The 21,387-nt window shown below is 42.1% G+C and overlaps 1 protein-coding gene across 2 annotated transcripts in view; it reads left to right on the top strand.

Annotated features, from left to right (window-relative positions):
* The first annotated feature begins 1,096 nt into the window (after positions 1-1,096).
* The window catches only part of aspa (aspartoacylase), a 29,708-nt gene continuing 9,417 nt past the window's right edge, over positions 1,097-21,387 (top strand). For both annotated transcript variants that reach the window (XM_052036024.1, XM_052036023.1), the window contains exons 1-4: positions 1,097-1,488; positions 10,762-10,957; positions 13,286-13,379; positions 19,738-19,845. In XM_052036024.1, the coding sequence (XP_051891984.1) occupies positions 1,250-1,488; positions 10,762-10,957; positions 13,286-13,379; positions 19,738-19,845 (637 nt within the window). In that variant the 5' untranslated portion in view covers positions 1,097-1,249. The remainder of the gene's footprint in view (positions 1,489-10,761; positions 10,958-13,285; positions 13,380-19,737; positions 19,846-21,387) is intronic.

Raw genomic sequence — 21,387 nt, 5'->3', positions numbered from 1 at the left:
GGCTGCATTCTAAACAAAATACAAAATGCACTGCAGCAAGCTTGCAAGCTTTCTTCAACATCATCTCCTTAGTTATGATCTCTACCACCGAGAAGGTCATGGCCATTCACTACATGGGAATGCCATGGGTACCAGTGTGTTCATCTTCAGATTGCACACAAGCCAAATGTGGAAACATATTACCATTCCTTTATCATTGTGGGATCATAATTCTGGAACATCCCACCTTACAGCATTGTAAGTGTATCTTCCCCATTGGTTATATAGTAGTAAGAAGGCAACTCACTACCACCTGCTCAAGGACAGTTAGGAATAAGCAATAAATATTTATCTTTCCACTGTACCCCATCCCATAAATGTATGGGAAATGTTCTAAATATAACCACTTCATCTCTGCTTAATGACACACACTTTTATCCAAAACTACCTGAAAATGATCAACTGGAATTGATGTTATTTCTCATCGCAAAAACTTTGCATTGATACCCTATTTTGATTGGCAAAAACATGTTCCATTTTAGAGAAGTGCTTAACAGAAAAGGAAATAATGTATTTAAATTTTCACTTTAAATACATTCCACATCCTTTATGTTTATTTAAAGGTCTCATGGAGAAAAAACACTTTTTAAAATTAAGCCAATTCTAAACTAATTAACAAAAACATATTAAAATAGTAATACCAATAATATGATTTAATTAACGCACATTTAATTGAAGGGGCTTCCACTAATAATATTGAATGGGGGTATATACTTGCTCTAATGTGAAAAGACCTGTCATCATGCTTGCACCAACATTCAGCAGACATAGCTGACAGTCCCCCTCCTCCCAGAACATCCTCCCACTCCCACTCCTCCTTGATCCTACCTTTGGGAAATAGGGAAAACGATTGTTATTCGAAAGTAAATTAAAACCAATAAACTCAGTAAGACAGATATAGAGGGCTTTATTACACGAGCGACAGCCTTGTGAACCGGAAAATAAGCTGGGTCCATTCATATTCATTACCAGGGCGTGTCAGGAACGCCCATATGTTTAATAAGGTAGTTATGTCAGTACAGAACGCCTCACCGCCCTCTGAGTTAGCGTCCACACAGCGTTTTTTAGTATCTCATCAAAAATGAGGAGCATACTATCCTTAGGAAGTTAAGCCCAATCGATAAACCACACTGGAACGACTCAAGTTTTATTTTCGTCCAAAGTTTATTTAAAGTTTCCTCATTGCAAAAAGTTATTTTTGACACAAACTATGGCCTCCGCAGGAGTTGCTTGTCTGCCTGCCGTACGCAGGATCGCTGTCTTCGGAGGAACTCACGGCAATGAACTGTCCGGGGTATTTTTGGTCAGACATTGGCTGAGGGACAAATCAGAGATCCAGCGTGGGACATGCGAGGTTCAACCCTTCCTGACCAACCCGGCGGCTGTACTGAGGTGCACCCGCTACGTGGACTGTGATTTGAACCGAGCCTTTACTGCGGAAAACCTGAGGTAAGTCGGCTTCGTGAAGAAGTGCTCAGTCCTAGGAAGGTAGAGGAGTTTGGAACTCCCGGCAGAAATGAATGGCCAGCGATAGCCGTCCCAAGACACAACCCATTTGTTTACAACACCAAACTGCAGATGCTGAAAATCTGGAAAACAGAAACCCTGGAAATATTTTTCAGGTCTAGCAATAGCCAAAGGAAGATCATCGACTGAAACGTTAACTCTGTCACTCTCTCTCCTCAGAGGCTGTCCGGCTTGCTGACCATTCCCAGCAGGTATATCTGTTAGCTTGCAAAGTATGCCCCACAGAAGGATACGCCTATATCGAATATGGTTCATCAGGTTAATTCCTGGGTTTATTAGGCACGGTAGTGTAGTGGTTAGCGCGACACTATTACAACGCCAGCGACCCGGGTTCAATTCCGGCCGCTGTCTGTAAGGAGTTTGTACGTTTTCCCCGTGGGCTTCCTCTGGGTGCTCCGGTTTCCAAGTTAAGAAGTCCCACATTCCAAGTTAGGAAGTTGTGGGGATGCTATGTTGATACTGGAAGCGTGGCTGCCCCCAGAACAGTAAGATGCATTTCACTGTGTGTTTCGATGTACATGTGACTAAATATCTTAATTCTTGGAATGTGACAGTTGTCCAATAATGAAATTGAGCAAAATTGGCTCTTTATGTCTGAAACTTACCTCATCTCACTGAGGTATGAGAATCTGAGGGGATGGATGCTCCTGGGGGAATCTAGGACTAGATGTCACATGAGATGACCTAAGTTTCAGAAACAAAAGGCCAGTTTTACACAGCTTTACTCTTCGTTGGACCACTGCCACATAGTCTCAGGGTAAGTGGTTGCCAATTAAAACTGAGGTGAGGAGGAATTTCTTCTCTCAGATGGTTATAAATCCTTGGAATTCTCTATCCCAGGGAGTTATAGAGGCTGAAACATGTCGTAAATTTGAGTCTGAGATTGATAGGTTTTTGGTTATAGGAGAGTCGTGGATTGTGGGGTTCAGACAGGAAAGTAGAAGTGAGACCAAAGATCTGAGCAACAATGATCTTATTGAATGATGGAGCAGGTTTGAGGGGCTGAATGTCCTCCTCTTGCTCCTGTTTCACATGTTCCTTACAGAGAGTAGGTGGAGCCAGTGTTTACTGTGATCTAACCGTGTGCTACAAAAGTGCTGTTGAGTTTGAACGAACTGTTTCCCTTTAAGGATATTGGTCTGAATGCTGTGACCTACCAGGATTGGTGATGTTAGTGAATGGAGCTTGCTGATTGGCAGTTACTTGTAAATTTCTGGGTTGGAAGAAACACACAGGAGCTGACGCTTCAAATACCTTTTGACATTTTGAGATGTAACAATCAAGCAGCTCAATCAAAACATGGCTAGATGTATAAGTATTCAATATCACTGTAGAGAGAAACCGAATCGACATTTTGGGTTTAAAGATGCTTTATCAAAAATGTGGGAAACCGAAGGAACCATTCCCTCTGCAATTCCCTGGTCCAGTCTTTCAGCTCCACCAATTTCTTACCTTCTTGTGGCACCTTCCCATGCAGCTGTGGAAGATGCAGCATCTGCCCTTTAACCTCTTCCCTTCCCACCATCCAGGGACCCAAAGAGATGTTTCAGGTGAAGCAGCAATTCACCTGCGCTTCTAATTTGGTGTTTTGCATTTGTTGATCACAATGTGATCACCGCTGCACTGGAGCAACCAAATGCAGATTGGGTAACTGCTTTGTGGAACATCTGTATTCAGTCCATCATGGCAATCCAGAGTGTCCAGTCACCTCTCACTTCAATTCCCCATCCCAATGCCTAATCATTCTGTCTGTCATCTCCTCCACTGGTCTCAAGACTCCCAATGTAATATCAAAGAGTAGCACCCCATTTTCCATCTGGTACGGTGTAGCCCTCAAGATTTAATATTGATCTTAACTATTTAAGATGACCACTCCTTTTTTAACTCTCTACAGATCTGGCTGTAATTTGCTTCAATTTGTTTCTCCTTTTCTGTCTCCAGCCTCCTATTTTAAAAGTAATTATTACCTTGACAACTTTGGTCTGCATCCTTCCACAAACATTCCCTCTGTCCTCTCCACCCCTCACCTTCTCTGGAACTGAACACACTTGTTTTCTCACTTTTCCAGTTCTGATGAAGGGTCCTGAACCTGAAACATTGACTCTGTTTCTCTCTCTACTGATGCTGCCTGAACTTCTAGTTGCTTCCAGCATCTTCAGTTTTTGTTTTGGATTTCCATCATCTGCAGTTTTTAGCTCTAGTTGAATATCTTTGTGCCCACCTGCTTCTGTGCAATGAAGATATTCTATTTCCAATGATTAGTGAGAATGTAAAGCTCCTTACGTAGTGAGTATTTGGAATATGGGTTCTCTGCCATGGGCTAGCATTGAAGTAAGCTTCATAAATCCTCTTTAAGGGGGATACACATAGTTGCTTGAAAGCTGGGGGACATATGAAATAGAAGGAGTTGATCATATCGTCTTTCAAGCTTGTACCACGACTGAAGAGGATCGTGGCCGATCTGACCTTTGGTCTCAACTCCACTTTGCCGACAAATCTCTGCATAACCCTTGATAGTACAAAATCCACCTCAGCCTTGGATATACTGAATGAGCCAGTACCCACAGCTTTCTGGGCTAGGGAACTTAAACTTCACAACAAACAAACCCCTCCTCATCTCAGTTTTAAGCAGACGACCCCTGACTCTGAGACTGGCTTGCTTCAGTACTTCCATTGGAATGTTGAAAGGAATAGGGAAGAGGTCAAAGGTGGAAGAGTACCTACCAGAGTAGTTCACGTCGTGTAAAATACACACCACTGATTAGTCAAGAGTCCTATTTCTCTACCATAATGTTCTTTAAATCTGTGTATCTTTCAACATTATTCCATAATTGGTCATAGAAAAAAAAAGCTTCCTGTTATAAGACTTGCCAACCTTTCATTGCCCTGGCATATGTGGGTTGCAGAAGGGATGGATCCTACAACAAGCAAGTGCTCCTGGTTATTTGCCCAGGTAGCTCTGTGTGCCTCTCTGTATATAGGGAGAGGGGGAGATTTGAGAAAATGAGTTTTATTTGACCTTGCTGTTCTTTTTTTCGTCAAAGCTGAGCAGTCAGGTCTTCTAGTAAACCATCAATAATTTTAACATGAACAATACAGTTGTATTGAGTGATTAGTAGTTAAGATTCTGAATAGGAAGAAGATAAAATTGTTAAATATTAAACTTGCTGACTAAATTTCTTTTTCATACAACCAAGGTCCTAGAAGGGGTTGAAATTTGTTTGGCAGGGCAGCTCAACAAATTAAATGAATAAGTAAATGAAAGGGATAAACCTTTTTGGGATAAAATTCAGAAGATACTGAATATCATCATGAGGCATTGACTGGAAAATTGGGTAACATTCAGTGAGATATTTTATAGAGGACAATGCATATAGTTTAGGATCCAGCACCTATAACTGAACACCAATACCAGGTAAAATAAAGGAATATTCTGTGGAATCTTTGAGTTAAGGCTTTCAGTGCTTTAAGTCCTTGATCATTGGGAAGCCCCTCTAATTAAAGTAGATCGCAGGAATCTCTGATATAGTTTGGACTATCTGACAATTCACTTGACAACAGGAAAAGTTTCTAATTCCATTACAAGCCACCAAAGATAGGATGGGTAAGAAGATAGCTTTAAAAGTAATTGAGAAAGTGCTCGTGTGAAGAGTAATGTCAGTTGGTGGAGGTGTTAAATGGAGTCCTTTGGGAGATGTTGTTTGAATGCTGTTGCTTTTCATTTACGTTAGTGCTCAGGATATCCAAACTGACTGTAAGACTGAGACGTTTGCTGATGGTACCACAATAGGAAGAACAGTAGAGACAGAGAATGCAATAAAAGATTCATTGCAGGATTTAGATCTATAATGCCTTTGAGCAAGGAAATAGCAAAGTAAATTTAATAGCCCAGTTTCATGATGACAAAGTGATGGTGCTTATTGCTATTTGTTCCACCTTTCCTGAAATAAAAACAAAATGCCTTGATCTGAAGCATTAAATCTGTTTCTTTTTCCAAATATGCTACCTAACTATTTGAGTATTTCAACATTTTCTGTTTTTGTTTCAGATTTCCAACATCTGCAGCTTTTTTGACGTTCCCATGTCTCGATGTCAGTTGTTGAAAGGAATAGGGAAGAGTAGGTGATACCTGAGGCCCAGCAACAATAATATCATTAAGCAGGCTTAGCAACCAATCAGATTAAACAATTTTCACAGATAGCAAACCAGAAAGTAAAAAAAAAACACAATTTTCAATTAACATTTACAGAACAAAATGAAAATGACTTAAGGGCAAAATAAAGAAATAAAATGCACATGAGATTAGGTGGAGGCTTAATACTGTAAATTTATTTTTAATGTTTTCTTTTTAAAAATCAGAATGTTGAAATAACTACTATCTACACAAAATAGTAGGCACAAGACTGCAGATGCTAGATCTGAAGCAGCAGAAAAATGCTGGAGGAACTCAGCGGGTCGAGGGTGTTCCACAGATGCTGCTTGACCTGCTGAGTTCCTCCAGCATTTTGTTTGTTACACAAAATGGTATATTCCTAAGGCCTATGTGCTTACTTCACTATAATTATGGCTTAATGTACCATTTTAAAAACTCACTGCCTCTTGAAAACGTCCTCGATGGTGAGGAGGGTTGTGCCCACGATGGAGCTGGCTGAGTCTACAACCCTCTGCAGCCCCTTTTGATCCTGCACATTGGAGCCTCCATACCAGGCTGTGATGCAACCAGTCAGAATGCTCTCCACCGTACGTCTGTAGAAATTTGTAAGAGTCTTTGGTGACATACGAAATCTCCTCAAACTCCTAATGAAGTAGATCCACTAGCATGCCTTCTTCGTGATTGTGTCAGGCCCAAGATAGATCCTCTGAGATGTTGATACCCAGGAACTTCAAGCTGCTCACCCTTTCCATTGCTGACCCTTCAGTGAAGACTGGTGTGTGTTCTTCCAACTTCCCCTTCCTGAAGTTCACAATCAACTCCTTGGTCTTGTGCTGATATTGAGTGCAAGGTTGTTGTTGCAACCTCCGATCTACCTCACTCCTGTACACCACCACATCATCATCTTGGATTCTGCCAACAGTGATTTCATCTGCGAATTTATAGATGGCACTTGAGCTGTGCCTAGCCACACAGTCATGAGTGTAGAGAAAGTAGAGCAGTGGGCTAAGCACGCATCCTTGAGGTGCGCCTGTGTTGATCGTCAGCGAGGAGGAGATGTTACTACCGATCCATACTGACTGTGGGCTCCTGATAAGGAAGTCGAGGATCCAGTTGCAGAGGGAGGTACAGAGGCCCAGGTTTTGAAGATTGTTAATTGGTTCTGAGGAGATGATGGTGTTGAATGCCGAGCTGTAATTGAGCAGCCCGACATATGTTTTGCTGTTGTCTAGGTGCTCCAAAGCTGAGTAGAGAGCCAGTGAGATTGCGTCTGCTGTAGACCTGTTGTGGCGGTAGGCAAGTTGTAGCGGGTCCAAGTCCTTGCTCAGGCAAGAGTTAATTCTAGCGATGACCAACCTCTCAAAGCACTTCATCATAGTAGACGTGAGTGGTACTGGGCAATAGTCGTTGAGGCAGCTCACCCTGCTCTTGAACACCGGCATGATTGATGCCCTTTTGAAGCAGGTGGGAACCTCCGACTGCAGCAGTGAGAGGTTGAAGATGTCCTTGAATACTCCACAGTGTTCCACAGCACAGATTTTCAGTACCCTGCCTAGTACACCATCATGGCCTGGCTGTTTTGCTCACCATCTCGCCATGCACCTGCATCAGCCATGTCTTGAAAGCATCCAGATTGTTGTCCTCATCTGAGTCCTCCCAGCACCATGTTTCTGCAGGCAAGCCCCCCACCCCCAGCAGATTTTCTCTATTACCCCTCTGCTTCCAGGGAAAAGGATTACTATCTTGGTCCTGGTGAGGCACCACTCCCTTTTGGGTGGCCTCCTGCTCCTCACTGTTTTAGGCAGGAAAGGGGAGGCATTGAGTAACTTCTTCATCAGCCTACTTTTCCTAGCTTGGCCTTTAGGTGGGAAGTAGAGAGGTTAAAAGGTCTGTGCTGGGGTGTAAAGGAGGTGGTTGTATCTGGTGGGTATGGATAGAAAAACAGTTAATGAGATTAAGTGTTTCTGTGAGATTGTGAATGTATGTGTGGATAAATGTGTTTGTGTAAGAGATCAATATTCTTGGTGGCCCGGATCTCACCTCGATATATCTAGAAACATTGCTCCATATGGGGATTCTCGCTCCTTATTCTCACTCATGCCACTCCTTGCCTCCTCTCGTGATGGCTCCAGTGGATCTCCTCATTCTTTCCCGTACATGGGGCCTCCTTTCTGGTATATCTTTCATTCACCAGCTTCAGGAATTCAACAACTTCGGGTAACTCGTGTTCTTTGTTTGTTTCAGAAGTGGCCAGTTCTGCTGTAAGTCATTCACCTGAAGTGTTGACTCAGTTTTTCTCTCTCTCTCCACTGGTACGACAAGACCTGCTGGGTATGGCACTGCTTGTCCTAGCTTTTAATTCCATTGTTTGTGTTCTCTCTCTAACTTCCCTCATTAACCTATCAACCAACTTCTCCCCAAGCAAACCCAGCCTCACTCCATCAAAGGTAGTCCCTTTGTCCCATCCATCCTTTTCCCGCCCTTTATGCAACTTGAATCAATCTCGATTTCTCTCTTTCTCAGTTCTGACAAAAGGTCTTTGACCTGAAACCATTAATCAAACTCAATCCTTTGTTCACTCAATCTTCACATCTGATAACCAGAGAGCAATCAGGAGAGGGAGCGTTTCCCTCCACACTCAGTGAGTTCTGAGGTTGCCTAGTTGTGATCATTTAACTTGGAGTAGAGAGGAGCTTTAATGGAGGTGCTTCTCGGAATTATTTCCCAAAATAAGGGATCGGCTATTCAAGTCAAAAATGAAAAGAAACTGCTTCACTTGGAGGGTGGTGAATGTTTGGAACTCATTTACTCTAGAGGGTTGTGAAGGCTCAGCCAGTGAATATATTCAAAACAGAGATCAATAGACTTTTGGATACAAGAAATCAATGGATAGGGGTTAGGGCAGGAAAGTGGTGTTGAAATAAGACATCAGCCATTACCTTGTTGAATGACAGATCAGGCACAAAGGCCTACTGACCTCCTCCTGCTTCTGTTCCTTATGTTCGTGTGCTGTACAGGACCATAATTGTTTTAAATTGGCTAAAGAGAGGTGGTGGGGGGGGGGGGTGGTGGGTTGGATTGGTCCCATTACTAGATAGTTCAAGGACCAGGGAACACACATGCGACACCTTGGGCAAAAACTACAAGGAGGACATGAGGAAAAACTTTTTACTTGGAAAGTAGTTGGATTTGGAATTTGCTTTCTGGAATGATGGTGGGTGGAGAATCAATCAAGGCCTTCAAAGGAATTTGGGAATAATTTGCAGAGAGGAGGGGAAAGAGCAGGGGAATAGGATTAGTGAGATTGCTGTATTGGGAAATAGGGTAGACTATATGGACCAAATGGCTGCCTTCTGTTCCATAATAATTCTAAGATTGAACCTCGGTAGAAATTAAACATTAACCATTGTGCTCCATATATTGACTCTCCCCACCAGGTAGTGGGATCACTGAAGCATCCAGCATATAATTTTTTTAATGCTGATATCACACTGTCCATGATTAGATTTGCATTGGATCAAGATGGCAGTGATGGAGAAGATTGTGGGATCTTTACTTGAGTCAAACTACCACATGCTGTTTCTGCTGTTCTAATTCTTAACGGCTCCACTCCCAGGTGAATCAGAAGCTTCCTGAAACAAATTTAAAAACTTATTCCTGCTCTTCAAGTCACACCAGAATCACTAACACAGAGCACACAAGAAGATTCTGAGCGCAGCTGTTTCATATTAACTTACTGTGCTTGGGATCTGGTGTAATTGATCAGGGTGGCCCTGGGAGACCGGGAGTTGCAACACTTGGCTCTGAGGTCAAGTTGCTGCAAAGCTGAAGAGTTTATATTTGACCAGAATAGAAATATAGGTTAGCATTTCATCATTTATCTGGTCAGCATTGCTGGGTTTGTTAAAGAATCAATAGTTATACAAGGTACCTAAATTTCAGGACAATCTTCAAAAAAAACTTTGACAAAAAAAAACTTACTTTTAAAATAATTGCATATGTCAGTTGGCATATTTGTTTCTGGTGCAGAAAAACTGTTTAAACATTTACAACATGAGGTTGAATAGACTTTAAGTGTTTTACTTTAGTAATTATTGGTTTTGTTCAGTACACATCCCCTAGTGCACTGCAGTTTATTGCTCCAGAGCAGAGACAGGATTGGTTTGGTTCACGAGGTCTGCTGCAGAGAAAGGAGGGGATCTAGGATTATGTGGGCAGACAGCCCCAGGAGCAGCTGAGAAGGAAGCCAGGTACACTGGAAAAGGGCCAGGCAACATCTGTAGATAGAGAATAACAATCAATGATTAAAGGTCATTGAATTGAAACACGAAAGCTCTTTGAGCTGTTTCTCTCTCTCCACAGATGTTGCCTGACCAAATGAATATTTCCAGCATTTTCTGTTTTATTAACTGTGATATAGTCACAAAAGAACTTTGTGATTTGTCTTTTACCAGTTATAATTTTGGCATGTCTAAGTAAGGAACCCAGGTTGCTGCTACAACGAAGATTTCTCTGTCTATCCATATCAGCCATTGTGGCAGCATAGTGGTAAGGTTACTGCACCAGTTATCCAGAGACCAAGACAAGTGAACTGGAGACTTAAGTATGAATCCCATTATGGCTGCTGGTGAAATGAAATTCAAGAAATTAAACTCAGTTAGTATTTAAAATATTGGTATCAAAACGAAACTACCAGATTGTTGTAAAATAAACAAGAAATGAAAATGCACCACAAGGTGGTTTGTGCCTGCCAATCCTCTCCTGGTGAGTTCCTATTCTCTATCACTGTTCAGACAGAGCTAGGACAAAGAAGAAAGGTTCTGGGAGGACTATGCAGTGCAACTTGCCACATTGATGTACCTATACCTACCTGGACTTGGATAGTCTGCCAGATATATTATACAATTTGTAGGGAATTTTTGCATTGCAAAATGGAAGATAAGCCTATTTGCTTTAACAGGATTCAGCTAGTTAATTTTGATTATTACAGTTTTAACAAAAACATTCTTTGCTTATAAGTGAAAAATCTTTGTACTCAACAGCATGCTGCAATGTGACTCCATGCCTCATGAAGTTAAAATAGCACAACAGATAAACCAAATGTTTGGACCAATTGGCAGCGAAAACGCCTATGACCTTGCTTTAGATCTTCACAACACAACAGCCAACATGGGAAATTGTCTGATCTTGAAGACCTCCAGTGATGATTTTATCATTCAGTTGATTCATTATATCAAGGTAGGTGCTCTCAATGCTTATGCTGTGCATCTTAGCTTTCATTTCTTCAGTTAGAAGAAGTACTGATAGATTAATTGGCTTCTATAACTTACCCCTGGTATAGGTAAACAGTAAAAGTACATATTCACAAGTACAGTGAGGTACAGGTACAATGAAAAATGTAATACTGCTGCAAGCAAATTTTCCATTGTACCTGTACCTCACTGTACTTCTGCATATGACAATGAGCTCTGCTTGACTTAAAGGAATCAAGAGGGAGTTGATGAGCTTATGAGAGAGGATAGAATGCAGGGTTACATGGGGAAAAGAACATGGAACACAGAACAGTACCACACAGGAACAGGCCCTTTGGCCCACAATGTCTGTGCTGAGCATGATGCCAAATTAAACTAATCTCTTCTGCCTGCACTGATCCATATCCTTCCATTCCTTTCATATTCCTGTGCTCATCTAAAAGCCTCTTGGAAGCCACTATCGTATCTGCTTCCACTACCACCCCGGCAGCATGTTCCAAGCACCTACCACTCTTTTTTTTTAAAACAACTTTCTCAGCATGTCCCCTTTTAAACTTTGCCCCCTCACCTTAAATCTATTCCCTCTAGTATTCAACACTTCTACATTTGGGGAAAATGATTATGGCTGCCTATGCCTCTCATAATTTTATAAACTTCTGTTAGATTTCCCCACAGCCTCTGATGCTCCAAAGAAAACAGTCCAAGTCTGTCCAACCTCTCCTTATAGCACATGCCCTCTAATCCAGGCAGCATCCCGGTAAACCTCTTTTGCAACCGCTCCAAAGCTTCCACATCCTTCCTGTAATGGAGTGACCAGAACTGCACGCAGTACTCCAAGTGTGGCCTAACCGAAGTTTTATACAACTGCATCATGACTCCCTAACTCTCATACTCTATGCCCCTAGCAATGAAGGCAAACGTGTCATATGCCTTCTTTACCACTCTACTTGCATTGCCACTTTCAGGGAGGTATGGACTTGGACCCCAAGATCCCCAAGCTATGAGAGAAAATGGAATTGCTCTGCTGGGAGCCATCATGAACCCTGCATCATAAGATACAAGTAAGAAGTGCCTATTTTCTAATTAATATTCTAACAGGCTGTGAGCCAACTTCTCTCTGGCATTTTGCACAGACCAGATGGGTAAATGGCATGTTCTTGTGCTATGAATCCCACAAGATTACATGAGAAACATCTCCTTATTCAGGGCTGTTGATTTAATGATTACAGTCAGATCATGAACAAGAACAACCTAGCAAGGGAGTCTGAGGGGAGAAGAAATGTCTTGGTGAAACGATGGGTTTTAAAACGTTGGAGGGAAAGACAGGCTTGGAGTGATTTAGGGTTCGAAGTCACAGAGGGCAAGACTAGAGGAGCTGAAATCCATGCCGTACAGAAAGATAGAGGACTGGATCAGCTGAGGGGAGTTGTGAGGTTGGGAGAGATGATGATAATGTAGATAATCTAGAGTGGGACTTGAATCGGCAATCTTCAGGCTCGGAAGCAAGAGCACCTCCAGTTTAAAGACCTCCCATTCCTCCTACTCTGGTCCCATTGGCAGCCTTGGCTTGAATCAAGCTGTGGAATTCCTCCTCTGCACCCCTCCAGCTTTCTAACTCTCCTGTAGTAGTCTCCTCAAATCCCCCTAATTCATTGAACATGTTTTCACTCACCTGATCTGTTATCTCTGTTGACTAAATGTTAATGTTTATCTAATTTCATTTCTGTGATGCTTCTTGGGACATCCTTTTCCACTAAAATTACAATATAAATGCAAATTGTTCGAGGTATTACAGAGTTGCATTGCGAAAGCTTAACAATAATTGGTATTGGTTTGTCATCGTCACAGGTACCGAGATAGATGATACAGATCATTTCAAGACACAAGTACTTTGAGGTAGTGCAAGGGAAAAGCAATAATCATGCAGAATATGGTGTTACAGTTACAGAGAGTGCAGTGCAGGTAGACAATAAAGTGTAAGGGCCATGACGAGGTAGATTGTAAGGTCAAGAGGTCCATTCAAGAGTCTCATAACAGTGGGATGGAAGCTGTCCTTGAGCCTGGTGGTGTGTATTTCCAAGCTTTTGTATCTTCTGCCTGATGGAAGGAGACCAGTCAGGCAGAAAATACAAAAACTTGAAACCTCCTTGAATTGGAGGACAATGCGCTCAGAAAGGACTTGGACAAAAAGCAGACGTGCTTTTAAAATGGAACTAAATTAAACCATATAATAACTGTTTACTTCCAAATATATTTTTTCCATGGGCAACTAGAACAAATTTGATATCTAAGCAATGTGATCTTTCCTATCTAGAATACTTTGGCGTTTAGTAATTGTCATGTGCTGCTGCTCGAAAACCCTGCAGTTCAGTATGGTGCGATAAGAATGGTTGCAAAGCACTCTGTAGGTAAGCATCGAATTCCGAAATGTATGAACATTTCAGCAAGAAAGATCATGATTACTGGTTGGCAAAACTGCTTTTATCTAAGAACAGAAATTCAGTTACCTAGAAGTTAATCCCTAGAAGTTAATCCCTGCTTACTAACTGGATCTATCCTGTATGACAACTATGAGTATACTCCAAAAGTACTTCATAGCCTGTAAAGCACCTTGACAAATTAGGCACTTCTGTACATTATACCCTGCCTCCAAAATTCATTCCACTGAAGTATGGTGCACGGATGAGAATTGTAGTGCATTTAGTACCACTGATGGGATGAATTTCCATACCAATCACTTCCCTGGTCATCAGTCAGGCTAACCACACATCAACCTTGAAAGGAAACAAAGGCTGTATTGATATAGCATGTCCCACATCCCTTTTGGAATATGTCAAAGTGCTTTACAGCCTATGAAGTACTCTTGTGACTAATAAAGATATCTTATCTTAGCCGCAGTTGTCAGATCTGGTAAGATAAGCACACTGACTCCTGCACTTTAGGAAGATCATGGATTTAGTGCCCAAAAGTTTCTTGTTCTGACACATATTGGATTTTTGCCTCTGTTAATACTTATTTTGACTCTTCGTGGTGACATATCCATTCATTTTAATGGGTGACAAAAATGTAACAAATAATTGTATTAAACGCACCGTAACACCTGTTTGTAGATAGAAATACTTAACTTTGTGGCTGTGAATGATGTGCTTCAGGCAATGAATATTGAAGTCCTAGGACTTCATATAGTGACTTTGATAACCAACATACAGAGTCCTGAAGCATTTCATGCAAATTTAGGTAGTTCTGTATTCAAGTATAGCCAGGGATGTAATGCAGGAAAATACGGAAGCCAATTACTGGTTAGCAAACTCCTATGCACGCTTTTAAGTGATGCTCATTGAGGCCAAGGGACCTATTTCTCTGAATAATTCCTTGGAAAGCTGAGAAGAAACACATGCCTTTGATTTGTGAATGATGAAGCTCCCTCAGTACCGCACTGAGGCATCAGCCTGGTGAGTGCTCCAGCCTCTGGCCCTCTTGAAGTCACGACTCCATGTGACAGCGGAGGCAAAGCTGACAGCTGGAGGGAAGCGGAGCAGCCATTCCATCTCGGCAACATTCAGCTTGAGGTGAATGATCAGCCAATTGATTTTTGGTGGTGTTGAAAGGAATGTTGATGGGAGACTTGGAAAATTGCCTGCATTCCCTTGAGTAATGCCTTTTAAGCACCAACTGGTGGGTGGGACCACATCATAACACTTAACCTGAAATGGGCACCTCCATGTCCACTCAAAGCTGCAAAGGAGCATGTGGCTTGCATATTGACTGTAAGCTGTCAAACAGGAAACAGTTAAAATGTGTGCATTGTTCCACGAACAGTTAGGGCCCCGCCCTTCATTCATTGGCAGTGAGATAGTCAGGCATGTTGGATCACTATCTCTGCCGCAAAGTGACTGGATGTGGGTTCGTGCTGACGAAGGCTGGGTTGCACTGAAAGAGTTGCTTAATGGCAATGGGAAAATCCCCAGAGCAGAGGGAGGGAACTGACTTCCAGGCCACTGCAGGCATGGTGGTGTAGCAGTTAGTGTAACACTATTACAGCGTCTGCGAGCTGGGTTCAATTCTGGCCACTGTCTGTAAGGAGTTTGTACGTTCTCCCCGTGCCTGCGTGGGTTTCCTCTGGGTGCTCCAGTTTCCTCCCACATTCCAAAAACTTACGGGTTAGGAAGTTGTGGGCATGCTATGTTGGTGCAGGAAGCGTGGCGACACTTGCGGGCTGCCCCCAGAACACTCTACGCAAAAGATGCATTTCACTGTGTGTTTGGAAGTACATGTGACTAATAAAGATATCTTATCTTGTCTTGCATTGTTCCTTGTTGGTTCCTGAGCCACACTGGCAGAGTCCAGAGAATCAGTTGTCACTATTGAGTCCTGGATGGTGCTCAGTGCATCACGGAGGAGACATTGGAAAATGAGGAGATGCAAGGATGAAAACAAAATTCCTGCCGTCCTTTCACAGTTCCATCAACTGCCCCACCATCCAAGTGCCTTTTCTATGTTCAGCTAGGTCACTGGGAATAGGCAGGAGGTTTCCATCAGATCACTCATGATCTTATTGGATGGTTAAGCAGGCACAAGGGGTCATGTTGCCTACTTCTGCTAATTCATGTAATTGGTTTATTATCACACATACTGAGATACAGTGGAAAATCTTAGTTTTGTATGCCATCCATACAGATAATTTCACAACATAAGTACCTTGAAGTAGTATAAGGGAAAAGCAATAACAGAATGCAGAATAGTGTTACAATTACAGAGAAAGTGCAGTGCAGGTAGGTAGCCAGTGCACGGGCTATGATGAGGTAGATTGTGAGGTCAAGAGTTCATTTTTATCATACAAGAGGTCTGTTCAAGTCTTATAACAGTGGGATAGAAGCTGTCCTTGAGCCTAGTGGTGTGTGTTTTCAGGCTTTTGTATCTTCTGCCTGATGGAAGGGGGGAGAAGAGAGAATGTCTGGGGTGGGTGGGGTCTTTGATTATATTGGCTGCTTTACCAAAGCAGGGAGAAGTGTAGACTGAGTCCATAGATGGGAGGCTGGTTTCTGTGATGTGCTGAGCTATGTCCACAACTCTCTGCAGTTTCTTGGAGTCTTAGGCGGAGCAGTTGCCACAGCAAACCATGATGCATCAGGGTAGGATGCTTTCTATAGTGCATCCATTAAAAATTGTTGCGGGTCAACAGAGACATGCCAGATTTCCTTAGCCTTCTGAGGAAGTGGTGTCCACATGCTTTTGAGCTTCACTGTGTGCAACAGAAAGAGACCTATAGTTTCCATAATGTAGATATTTTTGCCTGTAGGAGAATCCAAAACTGGGTGTCATTCATATTAAATAGTCACCCAATTAATCCAGTACGGAATTCAGGAGAAGCCTGTCGAACCAGAAAAAGATGACTGAATGAAATATCTCAACCTTGGCCTTAAATGTGGGACTCATCACCACACACTGCAGTTAGCATTAATGTGCAAAGCTAGAAAAGCAATAGAGGGATGAGGTGATGGGATGAGATGACGTGGCAAAGGAGGAAGTTCCTGTGTAGTTGTATAGATCAGAGGAACAAATAACCTTTGTCCAAATTGTAAATACAATGTAGTTCTACTTTATATAAGGTTCTGCCCATTAGAGTTCTCGCCAACTCAAAAAATTGGGGTTGGAAGCCTTGCTGCATAAATAAATGTGTATCCTTTTCAAATAGAATGTGCAGAGAAAACCTAACATTACCCCTGTAATGGGCAGTGACCATGTTTTACTAAAAGTTGCCTTTACAGATTGCAACTGCACAAAACCTCTGCAGTGCAACCAATTTCCCTTGAACTGGCCCTGTGTTTTTACTCGCTTCCTGGAACCAAGCAAAAGTAGAGTGCCTGATAGCGGAATGGATGAGTGCACTCACACACAGTTTGCAGGAGGCAATGCAGAGCGATCACATTGACTTTAATGGGTTGCGGGATTTGGGAGATTTGCCACGGTGTAGTCCTGCTGTGGTTGCATCTGCTTAAAATCAAACCACCTCAAACATAAGCCAGACACCTCACAAGGGAATAAGCACAAGACGAATGGTACAGAAAATCTGGGCTATGCAGTTAAGATGTGTGGAATCTCTGCATTGGGTCAAAAGGGGACTCCTTCACCATGGTAGGAAGGATTGGAAATTGACTTACATAAACGTTATAAATGGGGCAAGAGGTGTGCGAGCACAAAGGAAAAATGCTGTTTATTGGAGCAACAACAGATGATGCTGGGAATGGATCAATGAGAAAGCCATGCAGGGTTCCTCTCAATAATACACAACAACTGCCAATTCAAATGCTGTCCAGACTTCTCTGCAAACAGGAGGTGGAAACAGATTGGAATTGGTTTATTATTGTCACTTGTACCGAGGTGCAGTGAAAAACTTGTCTTGCATACTGTTCATACCGATCAATTCATTACACAGTGCATTGAGATAGTACAGGGTAAAACAATAACAGAATACAGGGTAAAATGTCACATCTACAGAGGAAGTGCTGTGCCAGCAGACAATAAGGTGCAAGGTCATAACAAGATAGATTGTGAGGTCACGAGTCCATCTTATCATATGAGGGAACCGTTCAATAGTCTTAACAGTGGGATAGAAGCTGTCCTTGGCCTGGTGGTATGTGCCCTCAGGCTCCTGTATCTTCTGCCTGATGGGAGAGGGGAAAAGAGAGAATGTCCCAGGTGGGTGGGATCTTTGATTATGCTGGCTGCTTCACCAAGGCAGCGAAAAGTATAAGATATCTTCATTAGTCACATGTACATCGAAACACACAGTGAAATGCATCTTTTGCGTGGAGTGTTCTGGGGGCAGCCCGCAAGTGTTGCACGCTTCGGTGCCAACATAGCATGTCCACAGCTCCTAACCCGTACGTCTTTGGAATGTGGGAGGAAACCGGAGCACCCAGACGAGACCCATGCAGTCACGGGGAGAACGTGCAAACTCCTTACAGATAGTGGCCGGAATTGAACCCAGGTCACTGGCGCTGTAATAGCATTATGCTAACCACTACACTACCATCCAGGAGAGGCTGACAATGAGCCAGGAGAGGCATTATATTGATTTCCCCCCACCCCACCCCCCACCTTTTCAAGTAGTGCCACCTCTATTACTCGCAGTCCAAAGGGTGGGAAACTGTGGAAGCTGAAATTGTGAGAATGGAGGTTTAGCCAGCACAGAATAATGTCTTTGGTTGATATCAGAACAAAGGTCATTGCAATTGCACTGGCAGTTGACTTGGAACTTGATTCTTCCCTGCATTGATTTCTGTGCAAATGTATTTTGTGCAAATGTACATACTTTGCAAAGCCAGCTCTGTGATCTGACACTAACCTTTGTGGAAACTCCACATTAGTAGACTTTGTGATGAATTAGGTGGCTGAATTCTGAAAGTTTCTAACATCTCCATTCCTTAAGGATTAGGCTTTGCCTACTCCTACCCTTTCCTACCCAGCCCCCTGCAAATCAATGGTTGAAAATGTGTTGGCAGTCATATCAAAGTTCCTGTTATCATTACGAATGCAATGCTTGACTTTTGGAATTCACTCTTTCTTCTGCACTCGTCATAAAATACGATAGTAATCATTCGGCAATTTTGGATAACAGGCATTTGCAATTCTATTTTTATTTCAGATTTCCAACATCTGCAGTATTTTCCTTCCATCATTTTAGATGATGGTTTTGCTTCTCTCATTTATACTTCCCCAAGATCCATCTATTCCTTGTCTCACTACCAGCCTCTTTCACCTTGCACCTTTTAATCTCTCCTGCCTTATCGTTGTCCTTTTATTCTCTACTCTTCTTCTTACTTTGCATCTTAAAACTTCATTCTCCCTAAATTTTCCCAGTTCTGTTGTATCATCATTGACCTAAAACATTAGTTCTGCTTCTGATTTCTCAAATTTTCCCTGACATGATGAATATTTCCAGGAGTTCCTATTTTAATTTCAGCTTGCCATCTGAAATTTTCTTTTATAAAACCATACAAACTATCTAAAAGTAAGAAGGAAGTATTGCATTCATCTGACACCTTTCACCACCCTCATAGCCCACCCAATGCAGTTTAGAGTCAATTCAACGTATGAAAAATATTATAAATGGATAAAAAGGCTCCAGCCAGATGTGGCAAAGCTAAATCTGCTGGATTCTCTGTATTTCAATGTTGTGAGGAGGACTTTGCAAGGCCAACTGGGTTGGGAGTGACATTGCTGTGTCCAGCTAGTCCAAGTTTATTCTTTCACTGTTTGAACAGAGTGATAATTGTACACCTGAGACCATTTCAGAGTGAACTATGTGGGGTGAGTCCAGAGTCACACATAGGCTAGACTCAGTAAGGATCCCTGGTGTCTTCCCCTGAAGGATATTAGTCTTTGTGATTATCATTAGTCAGACTAATTGCTGATTTTCCAAATCCCAGGTTGCCAAGTGAATTTCAATTCCACGCCCACCATAGCGGAATTGGAATTTGTCCCTCTGGATTGTTAGCCCAGGCCCCTGGATTACTAGTCAAGCAGTTTAACTGCTGCAACACCCCTCACCCCTAATGTCTGCTGTCACTTCCAGTCAGGAGTCCTGAAAGCAGCAGGAAAGTTTGAAGACCTATGATAACGCTTGCCACATTTGTCACTCTCACTTCGCCAAAAACTGCCTCTATCAGAACAAAATGCACCTTTCATCTTTTGGAAATTCTGTAGATCTCAAAATCCAAAATGTGCCTTGCATCTAATTTCTTTTTCCTCTCTCTTCCACAGGCCTCGAAGTGGGTCCTCAGCCTCAAGGAGTGGTCAGGGCAAATATTTTGGAAAACATGAGGAAGCTGGTTAATAGTGCTCTGGATTTCACACATTTCTACAATGAAGGTGAGACTTACTGAGTCTTTCCAAATATTCTGAGTTCCATAGCATTTTCATTGTTCATTCATGAAATGGGAGCTGGCCCTTTAAGTCCTTGAGCCTGTTTTGCCATCCAATAAGATCATGGCCGGTCTGTGACTTGACTACAAAAATCTGCCTTCTCCTTCTTTACCTGTTTAATAGTTTTGCTTAGCAGTAAGATCTCAATATCAGATTTAAAATGAATAATTAACCTATTATCTATTGCAGTTTGCAGCAGAGAATTGTAATTCCTACCACTCTCTGTATGGAGAAGTGTTTCCTAACTTCACTCACAAAAAGCTTGGCTTGTATTTTTAGACTATGCCCCTAGTCCTTGATTCCCCGACCAGCTCTATCAGTTCCCCTTCATATCTTGGAAACCTCAATCAAATCAACCTTTACCCTTCTAAACTCCAGATATAATACAACCCTAGTTTCAGTAATCTCTCCTCTTAACCCTTGTAATCCAGGTCATTCTGATAACATATTGGCATGGTTAGAAGATGGGCTGGCTAATAGGAAATGGAGAGTGAGTGTAAATGGGTATTTAACTAGTTGGCAAGATGTTATGAACAGCATACGAGTGTAAGTCCTGGTGAAGGGACAGAGATGTGGTTGCTAAATCTGCTGGTGACAAAAAGAGAGACAGGAAAGCAAGTTGTGGAGGTGATAAAGGGAAGGTACAGAGGAATATAGATGGGTTGAGTGAGTGGGCAGGCATCTAGCAAGCAGAATGTAAAGTAGAAAATGTGAAATTGTCCATTTTGATCGGATTTTATTTTTAAAAAGGCACATTTTAAATATGGGAGATTAGAGCCCTGAGATACAGAGAGAGAAAGGTGTCTGAGTGCATACTTTGCAGAAGGCTAGTATGTAGGTACAAGTAATTAGGAAAACTAACAGAATATTATTGTTTATTGCTAAGGGAATTGAATACACATTAGGGAGATTATGCATATAGGACACTGGTAAGACCACATCCAGAGTAATGTAGACAGTATTTGTTTCATTTTAAAAAGGATGTAAATACATTGGAAGCAACTTAGACAAGGTTTTCTAGGGTAATACATGGAATGGGTAAGTTGCCTCATAAGAAAGGATTGGACAAGCTAAGCTTGTATCCACTGGAGTTCAGAAGAGTGAGAGATGACTGAAGCATACAAGATCCTGAGGGGTCTTGACAGGGGGATGTGGAGGGAATGTTTCCTCTAACTAGAGTTACTGTGTAAAAATAAGAGGTTACCTATTTAGGATGAAGCTGACGCCTTTTGAACAAGAGCAATAGAAGCAGAGAGTTTGAATATTTTTAATGTAAAAGTCAATAGATTCTTGATGATCAAGGAATTAAAGGTTACTGATGGTAGGTGCGAATGCAGATTTGAGGTTGCTATCAGATCAGCCTAAGTGCAATCTCCCCTTCCTGAGGTGCGGTGCCCAGAACTGTTCACAGTGGTCCAGGCATGGTGTAATCAACACTTTAAATAGCTGTCGATTCAAGCTAATGACTTGTTTTAAAATACAGCTTAC

The sequence above is a fragment of the Pristis pectinata genome, chromosome 21 (assembly GCF_009764475.1).
Source record: "Pristis pectinata isolate sPriPec2 chromosome 21, sPriPec2.1.pri, whole genome shotgun sequence".
NCBI classification, from domain to species: domain Eukaryota; kingdom Metazoa; phylum Chordata; class Chondrichthyes; order Rhinopristiformes; family Pristidae; genus Pristis; species Pristis pectinata.
Note: the sequence above shows the minus strand (reverse complement) of the source record. Positions and strands in the feature narration are given on the sequence as shown.